Consider the following 16,739-nt stretch of genomic DNA (forward strand, 5'->3'; position numbering starts at 1 on the left):
CTCAACCGCCGAAGCTTCGCGTGAGCTTCCCGTCGTCGATCGCCTTGTTGCATCTGTCCGTGGAGTTGCTACTTCATCAGGGACCTCAGTCGACGAGAAGGCAAGCTTGTTTGTTTTACATTCATTTTGTTCTTGCTATTCTCTTGTACTCTTAGCTTGCTGTTGCAAGTGATTGTGGCGAGGTTTCTCCACCCACAAGGAGTTGATATTAGCCGGTTCTCCGGGGACTCATCCACCGACGGATTGATAGGGCTCGTCCACCTTACGGACACGCCGAGGAGTAGGAGTATCATCTCCGAACCTCGTACATCGCTGTGTTAAGGTTTGATTTTCTTCTCCTGTTTTCTTTCTACTTTGTATTTCCGCTGCGCTAACCTAATCGTAGGAAGAAACGAGAAAGATTGGGGTCGGCTATTCACACCCCCCCCTCTCTAGCCGTACGAAGGATCCCAACACTAATGTCATTGAAAGACAAATATTATACTAAAGTTGTTTGAAAATAACAAAATGAAATTCAATCTCTTAGGCTTTTAGATGTATTGAGTTACACTTTTTTTGTGTAGTACTGATTTGTAGAAGCAAATTATCACACTATATTACATAGCCTTTAAGAAACTTTGCAAAAAAAAAAAAAAATGTGAGACTAAAATATAGAGATTAATAGAGAACTTAGTTTTATTGTTAAAAATCAAAAGAGCGTCATTTATTATCGTCATTGTTGAAATGGTGCCCGCCCTATTCGATGTTCCAAATATCCCTCTTTGGTAGGCCATTTCAACTAATATAGCCCAATTGATTGCCTTGATAAATAGAGTGAGAGTTGAACTTATTATTGGGTGATAGTTCAGTTTAGGTCATTGCCACCCAACTCTAAAGTTTTGTCCTTGGTCGCTCACATATTCACTTGTCGTCATTAGATTTTCACACTTCATCTTCATTCTATGATGGCCCTCTATGAGAAATTCTTCAAATGTATGGTCACTAGCATGATGTTTTAATTATGATTGAAGTCCTAAGGGGGGCATGTGAATTCAAAGTAATAATATTATGGTTTGTCGACTACTACATTGAAAACCAAGGTACAGTGTCAAAGTTTAATGCAACTTACAACTTTATAGATTCTAGGCATGGCATTCGATCAACTGAATGCACATTGGAATATATGTAACAGTTTTGGGGCAAAGTTAGTATTACAAATAGATTGATTTGCATGTTTGATGAGCTCTATGAAGTTTAATCTAGGTATCCGGCTCTTAAAATGATTAATTTTGAAAGTGACCTGTCCGATCTCATAAAAATTTCTCACCAATCACTAAGGTAAATTCGGGAAGTGCGGATGGGACTTGGCAAACAACCTCTTATGTGGCAAAAAAGACGATTCGCTCGCCCCCAGCGCCCCTGCCAATCCGTTCCTAGACTAACACGGAGGAGGTAAATTACGGGTGACTACTAGCCATTAGTGCAGGTGGCCAAGGCATGAGGAAAGACATGGTCGGATGCGCCAAATTTCGATCCTAAGATCTCATATGACAACAACTCATGTCTTAACTATTGCACCGCCCTGAAGGGACAATCATTTTCCACACTTGACGGTTACCGTTGTTGATTTAATAAGGATATTGAGCAAGTTCCATTACATATTGGAAAAACAAGGAGGAGGATTGAACAAGTGACATCAAACCAAATCATTGTTGTATTTAATTCCCTCATATTTAGAGTTGCCTCTACTATCTACCAATGCCTACCACTTGTCCCTATAAAAGATGTTGGATGTTAATCTTGCAAGGGAAAAGATGAATTACTTGTTGCTAGGGATGACATGCTTAATCCCATGTACAAAAGGAATGAGGATAAAAATCTTGTGTGTTGCAAAGGGTTTAATGGTATAGTCTATTGTGATATATAATCATCTTTTTTCCATTGGAGAAATTTTGGTCAAAACTAATACAAGGCCCCAAGAGCATAAAAATGGACTGGAGTTAATGCCAATGATACACTAAGTATCATGGAATCAAATGATGTACTTTTTTGTGAAAAAGAACTAGTATAGCAATTGTAATATGGTTCTTGGGTTAAAAAAATAGTTATAATAGTTTTATCTAAAATTGAACATATAAACATGCCTTATGGATCTCTACTTACGATCATATTGATAACCCAATATCTAAATTTATATTAACAATTTTATGTTTATATTCACTTGAATCCTAAGTTTTTAGGAAGTACATATACCTTTGTTTGTATTCAGTCCTTACGAAGCATACACTTTTGACTAAATCTTAAATCCTAGGACTATTTATTGGTTTGATTAGGTATCCCTTTTTACACTTACTAGAGTTAGAAATGCATACAGTCGATTCATATTTTGATAATTATTTTTAGTTGTCTTTTACTTGCAAGTGATCTTATATGTAGATTTAGGGAAGGCAAACGCATCTCATACTCTCAATTCAAATTGCATGCACATAAAAAAGTAAAGCTCCTTAGTGATCTAATAGATCCGCAGCATACCTTTATATTCTAGTTCTCAATATATGCTTTGTTTATTTATGATTACTATCTTTAAAATAAGTAAAGCTGCATAGTGATCTAATAGTTCTTAATATATGTCTCTGATTTATGATCGATATCACAAGACACTTAGTGTTTTTTTTCCTCCAGATTTGGAAGTTTACAAAGTAAAATAAGAGAGTTGCAAACATTAGTGGCGAGTTTACTTTAAAGAAGTTGGTTATAATTTTGCTAGAAGTATTAGCTCAAAAGAGAGTCAACAATCAACATGACAACTAAATGTATATTCAGAGAGTAACTTTTTGATTAAAAAAAAAAAGAATTAATCAAGTTAGGTAGTCGAGTTTGGGGTGATAGGCCCGGCTCTATGGAAGTTTCTCACCGACCACTAGGATAAATCAGGAAACGCTCGCAGCGGACAGCATAGGAACCCAACATCCTTTAGTTGCATGCTACATTTGGAGAAAAAATTTCTACAAATTCACTATAGCAGGGGCTCAAACCGCGGGTGCCTGGGTGACAACCTGGATATCCTACAGCTGCATCATAGCCCCGAGGGCGTAATTTTTTGACTTAGGGACATTAATTGGGTAGTGATGTACCGTATTAAGATGAGGGATACTAAGTATTTTGATTTATCTATCTATATATTACCGTGAAGTCGATAATACTAAATCGTCTAAAATTAATTTATTATCTTTTTGCCACACTAGAGAGCAACTTCTATACTTCATCTCAATCTCATCTAAATTAGGTTTGCAAAATTTAAGAGAATCTTTTATGTATTAAAGGAAAACACCTCTCAGTATGGTATTATAAAATTTCTCAATATCTTTAATTTTGTGACTCAATTTCTTCACAATTAAATAAACATATTCTTCTCCTTGAATGCTTTAATATCACTACTAATAATGAGAAGAAATTGTTTGGATTCGTGTTAAGAGTTAAGTCACTTTTCAATTAAGAGATTCAAAAGACTAATGATATTTTTTAGGTCACTTTTTCAATTAAGTGATTGAAAAGATTAATGATATATTTTTTTTGTTATATGCTTAGATGACAAAATTTAATTTTAAGATTTTTCAAACCAAGAAATATTCTACCCTTCAATGCAAGGCAGACGATGCAAAGTTTGTTCTTGTCGTCGTCGAAAGTTTTAACCCTTACTCAGTTGAACTTGCAAGTTGATTCAAGCAATTTTTCAGAGAAGTCACATCTCGATCCTAAAAGGATTAAATTCAACTCCTCACTTTTGCCTCATCTTTCGAGAACCATGGTGGATTTCTTTTGCATCGATAGATATATTTATCGATGTTAAGTTTGAATGATCAAAAAAACTACTTCACACTATCTAAGTTTCTTCACTGTTACTGTTAAAGATGTATTTGACTATAGGAATTGATATTAGAGAGAACTTTTATACTGCACACCCAGGTGTGTCCACTAGAGATACATCTGAGAGGGTCTATCCACGTAGCAAGTGACAGCCAATCCTATCAATTTCTAATCCCAACAAGATGTTTATTCATCAAATAGTTGTTTGTTTCTCCATCTACAAGAAGAGGTTGGGAATAACACTTTCACAATCTTGTAATAATGCCATATCCAAGAGAAACTTAGACAAGAGGAAACCTATGAAAATTTTCTATGTTCAACTTTAATCTTTCATCAGTCCAACTTAATGCCGATATCAACAAGATCACAAGGTCATAATGCTTCACTATTTTGAGTGCCTCTTCTTAGAGAGAGTCTTCACCATGCCCTTGAAGATTTTCCAAAACCACACTACATTCATCACTGCAATAATAGGAGGTGCTGTCAGAAGGCTGTAGAGCCCCAGGGGAAACATTGTTCTTACCTGTAAACCAGACATTGAGAATTTTAGACTGGAGCCGAAGAGAATATGTTCACCTAACTTGTAGAAAAAATATTTTTAATTCTTCCAACCTTGAAATTCTGTATGATATCTGTGAAATCATCAATTGGGAAAAAACTTCTAGAACTAAATGATAAAGTATGTGTAGATAATGTATTTGAATGGGCGATCTCTTTCTCAAAGGAATTATCGAATGTTACCGAGAGTCTGTGAAGTATTTTTTTTTCTTATTGCACAAAACAGTTATAAGTCTTCTGTAGAGGACAAACAAAACCATAATTTTGTGCATTTTCAAGTGCCACTTTTGATAAAAATTTCCAGGAAAATAATGAACTAATGATGTCCACACCAAATAAGTTCATCATGGATAATAACACTATTTTCTTAATATCGAGAGCTATTTTTTTTTCTGAAAACTAATAAACCTGTACTAGCATCAAGTTTGACCAGATTTAGAGATTATTTTAATGTAACTGTTAGTTGCTGCCTTGACATGCCTCAGCAATGTTTTTATTCAAGTTTTTAAGTCGTACCAATTGGCCAAAACATGGTATAAAAATACTGGCATGATTTGGCCAAAAAAAAAAAAAAAGCCTAACATACTACGATCTATATAATTATACTCCCTGTCCCTGCGGCATACCTGATCAAAATTAAGAAAGATATGTGTGAAGAAGTAGATGAACAATAGGATCCGGGCAACCTACAAGAAGAGAAACTTAACAGGTCAGAAAGAATATAAGCTAACATGATTTGCCGAAGTCATACAACAGACAAAACGTAATTACGATAGCTCATTTGACATTATGCATCAACCTATTGATAGATTAACTTACTCCACATACGTTTGGAAATTTTGATTCTAACAAAAGAATATCCACACACTTTTCAAATAATAATGTGATAGTCCCATATGATGAAAGAGAACATGTGATTAATATCAAGATTATTACTTGATTCATCATTGCACATTAGATATAAAGCAATCACAATGAGAAGTCATACCATACCATGAAACTTTAGAAAAAAAAGTTATTGAGAAGAAAATAAGAGATGATATATATTTCTGAAAATCAATATCTTTTCATGTCAGGAAGATGTATCATATACTATTTATTTATTTAGACACCTAAAAAAAATTTAAAAGAAGGATTTGCACTTTTTTTATTAACTTAGAAATTGCCAAAAAAGTACAATGTAGAATATCAGAAAGGAAAATAATTTCCAATAATTATTAATGTGATAAAAAATAAATGTATGATAATGTAGCTGTTGATGCTAGAGTTGGTGATAGTGTGACAAATAATTTTTTTCTATAGATGTAGGGTTTGCAACAAAAATCTCTATCTCCTTTGTTAGTATTAGATGAATTAATTGATCATATTCAAGATAAATCTTCTATATTTTAGTAAACAATACTGGGTTAATTGATGGAAGAATAACTAAACCAAATTCAATGATGAAATTGTAGAGAAAATAAAACTAGAGATTTTAATACAAACAAAAAATTGAAAATATGAAATTTAATTTTATTTATAATTTTTTTTGATGGACTGGATAAATAGATGGACATGAAAATCATGTAACTAAGAGTTGGGTTTATTATTCAACAAGGAGCTATTAACATACATATATCTCATTAATAAGATGAAAAATGCATGGTCGAAATATAGAAGAGCTTCCTGAATCTTATGTAATTGTGAAGTGCTCCTTAAAGTTACTTCCATAATCTTATGTAACTGTGGAGTGCCCCTTAAATTTATTTCATATCATTCTTTTGTCAAAATTATGAATGATATAGTCATATGATATCACTTAATTCTAAAAAGGTTCCAGCCTTCTACAAGGATCTTCACAAATGAAAATATACATATAGACACTACAAAAGTACATAATAAAAAATTATCTAACTCTTTTTGTCGTCGCTTTAGTATTTTCTTACAACAATCAAAATAACATATAGGAGGTATTGAATTACCAGCCACCCGAAGAAGAGAGCCACACCGTTGTAAACATAGATATTTGAATTCTTCTGTCCAGCAATATCCAAGTACCTGCAGAAAAAAATTCTTGTCAAAAATGTCAAATACAACAGATGCCAAAATGCAAACATCTCAAGCATACCATCTAAGGTTCACAAATGGTGTGGTAGCCTCAGTGAACAAAACCATGAGTATATAAATGTGTGCTTGACCACTAATCAGTGCAAGGGAGATTGCATACAGGGAGAGTCCATGATGCAAAACCTGAAATGATGTCATAAAATAGCAATCTCATATAGACAAGATACTTAAGTACCAGAGGTTTGAATTATTCAGATAAGACATACATATTCTTTGCCGCCTAATGATGGAAAAAGCCATAGGATCATTGCCAAATCTGAAAGGAAATAACCAACTGATATCTGTATGAAACAAAATCACTGAGAATAGAAGTGACTGTATAGATAGAGGATTAAACAATCTAGTCACTAAATAAGATAGTCTATTCAATAAGCAACTTGCTAACAAAAAATCATTCTCCTTTTCAAGTTTAGATGCAAGTTGCAGATATGTCTAATTGAACTCAAGATATTGAAAGCTCAACTAAGACTTAAGATGACAGATTAAAGTCGAGATAAAATGAGCAAAATAAAAGTATTTCCAATTAGGCATTACAGATCTTCCTTTGATTTTCTATTTAGAAAAACAAAAAAGAAAACATTGTCTAAAGTGGAACCATCATGAGGAACATTCCTGGTGTTGATGCAATCATGCCCCAAGTGGTTTGAGTCTGACCGTATGAATTTTGATGTGTTTGGGAAAGATTTATAATTAGATTTACTTTGTGTAACTTATATTGTGTGTCAAATGTGCAAATGTAGCATACTTGATATTTACATTGTAGGAGCAATGGTGGAAGGCAAAGTGAGTCAAAATTGACTGAACATTTAGTAGAAAAGGAAAAACGAACAAGTGTTGACAAATGGAAAAAGTCTAATGCGTCAAGGTCGATTAAAACATTTGGCAATACAAGTTCAACTAGAGTTGGAAGACAAGAAAACATAATAGGTCGAGGTCGATTGGATACTTGGCGGATGCTGAAGACTTTTGGCAAACAAGAAATTTGGTTGGTAAATCGACTGGATACTTGGCGCAAGAAGTCCTAAAGATAAAACTGTTGGCATTGAATTGTGAAAAACTATGAGCGACATATATTTTGGGCGTGAGTAGTTTTGTCACTTAGGATCAAAATCAAAGAGTCACTTGACTATGAGTTACATGATATGGCTAGTCAATTAGAGAGTTGACTAAATGCTGAAAACTCACAATATAAAGCATCACGTCAAGTGAATGACACTTTAGCTTGATTGAAATTGAGTCAAGGGATTGAAGCTGAGCTGGTCGACCGATGATTTTAAATTCAAATTATTGTAACTATTAAAAGGGATATTGTCCAAAGAAGTTGGCAGGTATGACAAAGAGTTGACAGATGATCTATTTGTCAAAAAAATATGAAACAGTCATAAGAAGATTCAATCACGGATAGGTTTAGATAATTTATCGATACCACGGTCACCAAAAGAAATGATCGCAATCCAAGAGAACCAATCTTGAGTTGATCTAGATTAGTCAACTAACGATATAGTCAATAGTAAAACTCTCAAGAGGCAAATGAACCAATTGTGATCTAGATGATATAATCAAAATCGTGATAAAGGTTGATTAAGAATAGTCAACTGAAATACAATTGAGTCAATTGAAGGTACAAACATTTGTATGATGGCAAGGATTGAGTCGGCCGATAGAGTTCCAAGGACAATGGATCAGTCGACTAATAAAGATGAATAAGCCGACTTATGGTAATCAACTTAACTTTATAACTAGTGAGCAAAGGCACTTCAAATTAGACAACATTTGTATCATGTACTACATCTATATACCGAGCTAAATGTTGAGCTATTACTCAAGCGCATGAGAAGAAGATGAGAGATGTTAAGATGGATGCGCTGATATACGAGGATGGACAAGAAAAAAAAATAAAAATAGAAAGTTAGGGTTGTGCCTATTAAGAGAAAACTATAAACATATACTTGGATGACAAATAAATGCTCTAATTAAGAGATATAAAATTATGATAAATACACACAAGAAGAGAAAGACCAAAGAAGACTTGGTTAGCAATGATAAATCAAGATAAAATTTATTTAAATATAGATGATGATGTAGTAGGGGGTAAAGTCCAATGACGTAGAAGAATCTATATAGCCAACCATACTTAGTGGGATAGGGCTTGGTTGTTGCACTAAGATCTACATAGTGTGATTCTCAACTCTTTATAGCGATTCTTTTATTATTGTCTAGTTTTCATAGTTTTTGCTTTAGTATTTCTATTATTTTTCACTTCGATTTCTTGAGCTTAGGTATTTACCTTCAAGCTCTATATTTCTAGAATCTTTATTATTGCACTTATTTCATTATTTTCTATAATAGTTTTTGTAAAAGGTTTCTCTAGCTTCAAAAGATTTCTAAGAAGTAAAAATTAGAATTTTGTGGGTTGACTCATCTTACGAGCCCACATGATGTAGAGTAAAAATTGAGGATTCCAAACCATGTAAATTCTCAAGTTTAATTGCTTCATTATTTTTTTTCTCATCTCGCTCATTATTCTAACTTATTATTTTCACTGTACTAATTAAATTCTTTAGCGCTAATAACTAAAATACATCTAATATTGCCGCTATGATTAAATTTCACCTATACTCATGTCACTTGAAAGCGATTTTCTTTTCCACTATGCATTTTCACTTTGAAAAATTCTAAATTGTTTTTATTGCATTATTCAATCCCCTCTAGTGCCATACATGATCTTACACCTAATACAAATATAAAAGAGAGTTTGTCAAGAGATGCCAATAAATAAATCAATTATCGGAATCAATAATGTTAGTTAAAGTGAAAATCAAAGTGTTTAATAGGAAACATTTGCCATACAAAACTCTAATAACAAAGTAGGAAAGAGTGCACATTTTGCAACTCTTTACAAATAGGAAATAACATGGAGGATTGAATTATATAGGCTTTAAATCTCTATTTAACTGATAGTTGTTGCAAGCAATTCATAGACAACGAGACACAAACTACATACGGTCATATAACATGATCAATACGTATTCAAAAAATTACCCTCAAACAACACCTTTTATAACTTAGGAAGAGTCATATATGCTAAAGGAGTGAAATTTTGGAGCTCCACTTTTTACAATTATAGCGGTGTGATAGGCCTTACACAAAAATATCAAGAAAAGAAAATATAGATAAAAAATGATGAGTTTGAAAGAAAACAAAGGCTCGATGAGGTAAAAATCTTTCCCATCTATTTTAATGATTCCATTGATCACAGTACAATATACCAATAGATATGTGAGCTCAAAATCTCCAATTAGTCTATCATTAATGCTTTGAAACTAGAACGACATTGTATCAAGAAGACTACTAGGTCATTGGTTTAACTGGTTGAACATGTTACCTAGATATTTATCCTTTCATTTCTGTAAAATGTTTATATGATTTAATAAATATATTAAATAATAATAAATTGATTGGGTCAAACACCTTTGTAATGTATAAAATATTTTAATTAATGATAAATTATTAAAATTTATATAATGATCTATTTTATCAATATATAACCAGTTGAAATAAAATTTTAAAAAAATGAAATAAAAAATATATTTATATTAGAGAAGATTTGAACCCCTTCAAAGAGTAACCACCAAAGTAGCAAGCTCAGATTTGAAATCACACCCCATTTTGGATGCTCATATAAGAGTCAAAGTAACATAGATTAACATGTTTAAATAAACTTCTTATCCATTATATTTCTAGTAATTTAATCAAAAAGACAAGCCATGAACCTACCCCAAACATAGCATCAGAAAGAAGTGATTTTCTATAAACCAGAAAGTCTTCTTCAGAACCACCCTTAAAAAGGTCTGATAACACCAGCAAATAGAATGAGAATGCAGCAGCTACCACTGCATGGAAAGTTGAGAATCCCCTGCATATGGAAGTTGATAGGAGATGGTGAACTACAAATATAGGCACAGTTTTAGCCTAGGAACTACCAAGCGTCAATTGCAGCATTAATTCACCTTACCGATTATTCCATTCAATCTTCTGTAATTTGGTGAGATTGTTATATCCTTTGAAAGAGACCGTACTGACTTTACGTGTCACTTCATATACCTACATGATTAGAATAATTTATATCTGAACAGAATAGCATAACATATGCAAATTTCAAAGGCTTTCTTTTATTACACGTGTGTTGCACAAAAAATCCATTTCTTAAATTCATTGTTTGCAAAATCAATTGGCACCAATCAGCTTAAGTTTTTTAAAGCAATTTCAATGAACCAAGATTCCACTGATAAGTAATTGAACTATAAATTGATACTATTCCCTAAAAAAATGGGATAGACATCATCACATCAAGATGAACTTTAAAGATGCACAGATGGATGCCATGCAACCAAGGCAATAAACTAAGAAGCAGCTAACAAATCATATACAGGCCATCTGCTAAAACTATTTGACCTCAACTGACCATAAACAACTTATTTCTCAACCACAAAAAAAAATGATTGATCAAGTTGATTTTCAGTAGACGGAAGTCTTTCTCCATCTACAATGACAGGATTGTAACAACCTAATAACGCCACCTATTTGGAGCTGCCAAACGACCACTACACAGAAGCAGCTACTTGTCCCTGCCATTGAAGCGCTCACGATCTATCAAAATCACTCCATAGGTAATGTGCATATCCAACAAGAAATCTAATTCATTTCTTCCATCAAAGAAGGATATAAGAAAACTAATATCTGAAAGAAAAAAAATAATTTGTAACAACATGTTGATTACTTATCAGTCCATACCAACTTTACACGAAACATGAACGACGAGAACTCAACATAACTTAAGAGAAAAGACGGGAAATCAATAAGAAGGTTTAGGGAGGGAGTCTACTTACAACTTTACACATGATAATGCCCAAGAAAACCGAGAGGGGCCAAAGAATTTGCTCCTTTGGACCAAAACTCCCCTGCATCCTTGACGGCCTTCACTTCCTATCAAAATACCCTCGAACTTCAATTTCAACCTAGGATCCAGCACTATCAGACCACAAAGACGGCATCAACAAATCGAACTCCAAGTATAACTAGCCTAAGATGATTCCACGTTAACAACTAATCCTTAGGCCTTGATGGCCAGTAGAAACAAAGAGATTCTGGAAACAACTTAAATCTGATTAGACGAGGAAGAAATTATGAGAATCTCGCAGGGGCGGAAAGGGCGGCGACGGCGGTTTGTGGAAGGCGAAGAGCTCGGACAAAGATTTCGGAATTCGCTTCAGCGACAAGTCCTCCCTATTCAAAATAAATAAATAAATAAATAAATAAATATAATAAAAGTTTGTCGGTGAATGAGATGGAAGAACGAATCTTGAGGAGAGGTAGCGCAACAAGGCCGTCGGATGTGATCGTATCTTAGGATGCCGTGTCCAAGTCGTCTTTCTCTTCTCTTCTCTTCTCTTCTCTTCTCTACTTATAAAAAAAAAAATAATAATTATTCGTTTTTTACCATCTTAAAAAAATATAATTATCAAATACAGTTAAACTAATAAAATTAATAATTAATTATTCGAAACTTGGTTTAAAAAGCATTTTTTTCACAGTTAAAACGGATAAATGATTAATTTATCATTAAGGTCAATTGAAAATGTCTCCGGAAACATCTTTCAACTGTTACAACATAATTAATTTATTTTACAATTTTCGCCAACAAACTATCTTAAATTATTTATGAAGGGGCATATCAGAGGATATCAAAAACCTTTCGGTAATTTATCAAAAGACATATTAAGTTTAATGTATTTATCAAAAAATATATCATCATTTGGTATTTACCAAAAGGTGCAAGTAAGTGATGTGTATTATCGAATATAATCCTCCCGCCAACTCCTCTGATCAGTCATCATTTCCCAGGCATCCGAACCACATTTTTAAATAACTTTGATTTAAAAAAAATAAAATCGATCATTAGGGTACCTCCCTCCTTCGTGACATGCGAGTGCAGCTCCGTCTTGTGAAACCCTAGTTTAGTGACCTTGAGTTTTTCTCAAGCGGCATCTAGCATTTTAGTTCAATTAAAAATCAGGAGTATTCGTGAGCCATCAGTGAAGGATTCTAGGGTTTACATTAATCAGCTAGTATCATAATGGCGCAAAGGCGTCGATCAGGTGTATCATCATCCTCTCCACATCAATTAGCTGTAAAGATTATCATTTTACAAACTCTGTGATTGAGAAGCTGAACAAGTATGATTTAAATTTTTTTTATTTTTATAAAATATAGGGTTCAGTTGATGTTGGACAGAAACTGCATTGGAACAGTGTCCTCAGTCACTTTAAAAGTTTTTTTCAACCATCCACGAAGAAAGGAACGCATGAAGGCTCTGTTATTTTACATGACCGACACATAGTGTTGATCAAACAGTCACCCTTTCGTATTTTTTTGGACATAGAAGATATGCAGCACATCCGTGGGATTTTGATAAATATATTTCAAAATTGGGATTCAACTAGTCAAATCTTTAGATTCTCAGATACAATTTATAATTTCGTATTTTAATTACAAAGTAGTTGTATGGTAAAATTTAATCTTATGCTAAACGTGGGCCTGATACGATGCCGTATCAGTGCTTGATATGACATTGTATCATGTCCACGGTGTTCCTAATACTTTTGTATGTGTTGGTAGAAGTTTAATAATAATTTAACTTGGTCAGGTGTTCCGGTTTGCTTCACAAGAGGAGACGTTTCATTGCTACTTGGTATTGCAGACCGAGAAGCTTCAATTCCGATGAATTCAGCTAAAGCATCCAGTGACCTCTTTCTAACTTACTTCTCAAACAAAAAAGAAGCTACTAGATCAAGAATTGAGGAGTTGCTTAAATTTTATGGCAATCGCGTTGAAGTCGAAGATGATGTTTTATTATTTTACAAATTCTATATTTTGTATATATTTGTTTGTGTCTTATTTTCTTCTAGTACATATAATGTCCCGTTAAGTCTTATAGATATAGTAGATGATTTTGAGAATCTTGATAGATTCAACTGGGTTGAAGCAATCCATGAATTTATGGCTCCACAATTAGATTGGGGACATATTTTCATCAACTGAGACAAAACATGCTAACACCAACCTCCCTTACCTAAAGGGATTTGCTGGTCTTTTGGCAGTAAGTGTATAATTTGTGTGAAATTTTTTAATATTTTGCGAACAATTTTAAAATAGTTAACCCTTGTCATGGTGAATCAGGCATGGTTTTTGGAGCATGTTCCAATCCAAAAACCATACAAAATAAAAGGAGCCAGAATAAATAAGTGGAGGAATATTCCTTCACATATTAGTAAGGTGAGAGAATTGATTAACCAAGTTTCATCTGAAGAGGTAAATTTAGAATACTTTGACTATAGTTTGGTTAAAAAGTATTGTTTTAACATGTGGTTTAATATTCTTACAGGTTGTGATTGACCTAATCCCTAACCAAGATGAAAGATCATTGGTTGAGAACGTTGCTGGCGTTGATGACAGTCCACATGCAATGGAGGCATCACAAATTGAAGTCACTGTAGGAGGAAGGCAGATTAATAAGGATTGTTGTAATTGCATTATTCAAGCAAACATAATTAAAGAGCTAACAATGGAGAACATGCAATTGAAGGAGAGAGTGAAAGAGTTACTTAAAATAGTTGAAAAAAAAGGCATGGAATCTCAATATAGCGAGCCTGTAGACTATCCTCAAATTGAACCTGTAGGTGTTACAACAAGAAGTAGGAGAGGACGTGACAGAAGTCGCTATGATTACAGGGATACTCCAATTGATAGTCCATTGTGGCTCAAAACTTTACCTAAGAGGCACCGTAGAAATATACATATAAGTGAGCCTGCGGAGAAAGTTACAAGTATAGGAGAAGGAAAAAAAGTTGTCAAAGAATATGTTGTTGTGGGCAAGGGGAAAGGAAAAATTGGTTTGAATGAAATGGAAGAAGAAATTAATATTGTACAATTGATGGAAGACAAATCTGATGAAGAGGCAGACAAAGATGTAGATATGTTTGCCAAATATGACAAAATGAGGAAACAAGCAATTGCTGTAAGACGATATCTGTAAATTTCATTGTAATTTGTTAGATATAATGGATTATCTAATTGCCTTTTTTGTTTGTATGCATAGTATGTGAAGAACCAATTTAAGTCTTCCAAGAAAAAAAATAAGACGAAGAGGTGGCGTACTTGTTAAAAGCCTTGGAGGAAATAAAGTATGTAAATTAAATAGTTGAATAGTAAAGTATATTATATGCTTATCTGATTACATAGTTGAGCTAAGGTTATCAAAAATAAATTTGTAAAAATAATCTGTGATTTGTTTACTTTGTAGGTTTACAAATGATATAGTTTGGGAGGAACCACCCTTTTGTTTAAATTTGTATTCCCTTTTATCTGGTGTGAATGGAGAAATGTTGACAAGAGGGGATGTAATCGACACGTATTGTAAAATTTTATTTAGGGGGCATTCCCGTCTGGAAGCACATACAACAAGTCAATATATTGTTCAACATTCTTCACAGTAAGGAATTGATTTGATTATAGTAAAAAATAGAATTCTTTTTATTATTTGGTTATGTATGTATGACTTTGCATATTTGTAGTCATTAATGAAATCGTCAAGTAAGTTTGCCTTTCAACACATGATAAAGACGGATAGACGAGATGAAGAGGTAAGGTATATATTTATACCTTTGTGCAGTGATAATGCACACTTCCACTTGCTGCTGGTGGACACCAAATCAATGACGTTCAATCAGTACAATTCTCTAGCAAGTGGAAGTAAATACAAATATGAATTTGAAGCAGCGGTGAGCATCTAATAATAATGTGTATGTTTGTATTTTAATATAAATGCTAGTTGATGGGAAATGGAAATTTCCTCTTCAATCTTCAGGTATCAGATTTTAAATTATATAGTCGTGAGCACGTTGCTGCTATTCATCCAAACTTGGAAAGGCATTATCCGTTTGATAGATGGGTCTCTCGCACAATTGAATGTCCACAACAACAAGCAAGGTAAATCGAGCACAACATGTGAATATAAATAATTGATAAAAAAATATTGACCATAAAAATGTTGTTGTTCTTTACAGCGTTGACTGTGGCTTCTTTGTGATGCAATACATTCGATGTCTCCTATATGATATGAAGATTGACTTCAAACAAGGAGACATGAAAAAGATTAGAATTGATGTAATGGTATCAATTTTGAGGGATAAGTATTTTAAAACATTGAATTAAATATCCAGTCTTGTAAGGCAAAAACTTGTATAGAATGTAAATGAACTTATTACGTAGTGTAGGACTTTTAATATCTTTGTATGTAGTCTTTGTTGTATAATACGGTGGTATGTAGTATATGAAAAGATTATAAACTGTCACTGGAATATTAATAATATTGCATAGTGATTAGTTAAATATAAGTCACAATATACAAAATGCGATGCTGGTACTTATCAGTGGAAAGACACAATGCATATAAGTTATAATGCACACCATTTCTATCTTCTCAAAACTGAAAACATGGTAACGGTTAAGATTGTTTAAAAAATCAAATAGGCTCGGACCAACAGTCGGTTTCAAGAGCACAAAGTCACTAGGTTCCGTGCCAACTGCCACGGAGTAATACCCTATTAGAAATGGGGTATAAATACGTTTTGACACCAGATATACCATCTTCCCAGTTAGAACTACACAGGGAACATGATTTCAGGTAGATCCAAGTAGGGGAAGGCCATCAGTGGGTTTTTGTCAAAACTCACTAATGGACCTTGACACCTCTGATTGGACCCATTTCAGCTATAGTGGTATTCTGGAGTTGCAAGGACTCCAAATCTGCTGGCAAATCATTATTTAAATATCTATAGGTGCTGGGAAAAAATAATATAAAATCAGCCTTCGTTGGGCCTGATATGCTTGGATATCAGGCCCAACGTGGGCCTGATATGAGTATCATTTAATAAAGCATTATTCTATCTCCCCTTAATATAAACTCCAAGCATTCTAACAGGGGACTGATCAAAAAAATAAAATAAGATCAATTTTAAAAGTCACCTTCCATAGGGTAGAAAAAGAAAAGCTGTGCACTGTTCCGTGCCAATTGGCACAGAGCCATACCTTCTAATCCATGGTGTATAAATTATGTTTGACACCATATATACCATCTCCCCACCAACACCTTCACAGGGGACTTGATT

General features: G+C 33.5%; 1 protein-coding gene across 1 annotated transcript; it reads right to left on the reverse strand.

Annotated features, from left to right (window-relative positions):
• Positions 1–4,009: 4,009 nt before the first annotated feature.
• On the reverse strand, positions 4,010–11,816 carry LOC122020427 (TLC domain-containing protein 4-B-like). The gene is made up of 8 exons (XM_042578350.1): positions 11,400–11,816; positions 10,526–10,614; positions 10,288–10,426; positions 6,717–6,791; positions 6,512–6,633; positions 6,366–6,441; positions 5,031–5,090; positions 4,010–4,369 (listed from the first exon to the last, which is right to left on the reverse strand). Exons 1-8 carry the CDS (start codon positions 11,475–11,477, stop codon positions 4,232–4,234), a joined length of 777 nt encoding a protein of 258 aa, XP_042434284.1. The 5' UTR covers positions 11,478–11,816; the 3' UTR covers positions 4,010–4,231.
• Positions 11,817–16,739: the final 4,923 nt, after the last annotated feature.

Source organism: Zingiber officinale, chromosome 9A (assembly GCF_018446385.1).
Source record: "Zingiber officinale cultivar Zhangliang chromosome 9A, Zo_v1.1, whole genome shotgun sequence".
Lineage (NCBI taxonomy): Eukaryota > Viridiplantae > Streptophyta > Magnoliopsida > Zingiberales > Zingiberaceae > Zingiber > Zingiber officinale.

What these genes read in the sequence shown, in the direction of transcription:
- LOC122020427 (XM_042578350.1), bottom strand. Translation starts at nt 11,477, where the DNA reads ATGCAGGGGAGTTTTGGTCCAAAGGAGCAAATTCTTTGGCCCCTCTCG. An exon ending in CCATTTGTGAACCTTAGATG is followed by an intron (nt 6,442 to 6,511) that starts GTATGCTTGAGA and finishes TTTTTTCTGCAG; the next exon opens with GTACTTGGATATTGCTGGAC. An exon ending in TCTTTCTTAATTTTGATCAG is followed by an intron (nt 4,370 to 5,030) that starts GTATGCCGCAGG and finishes TCTGGTTTACAG; the next exon opens with GTAAGAACAATGTTTCCCCT.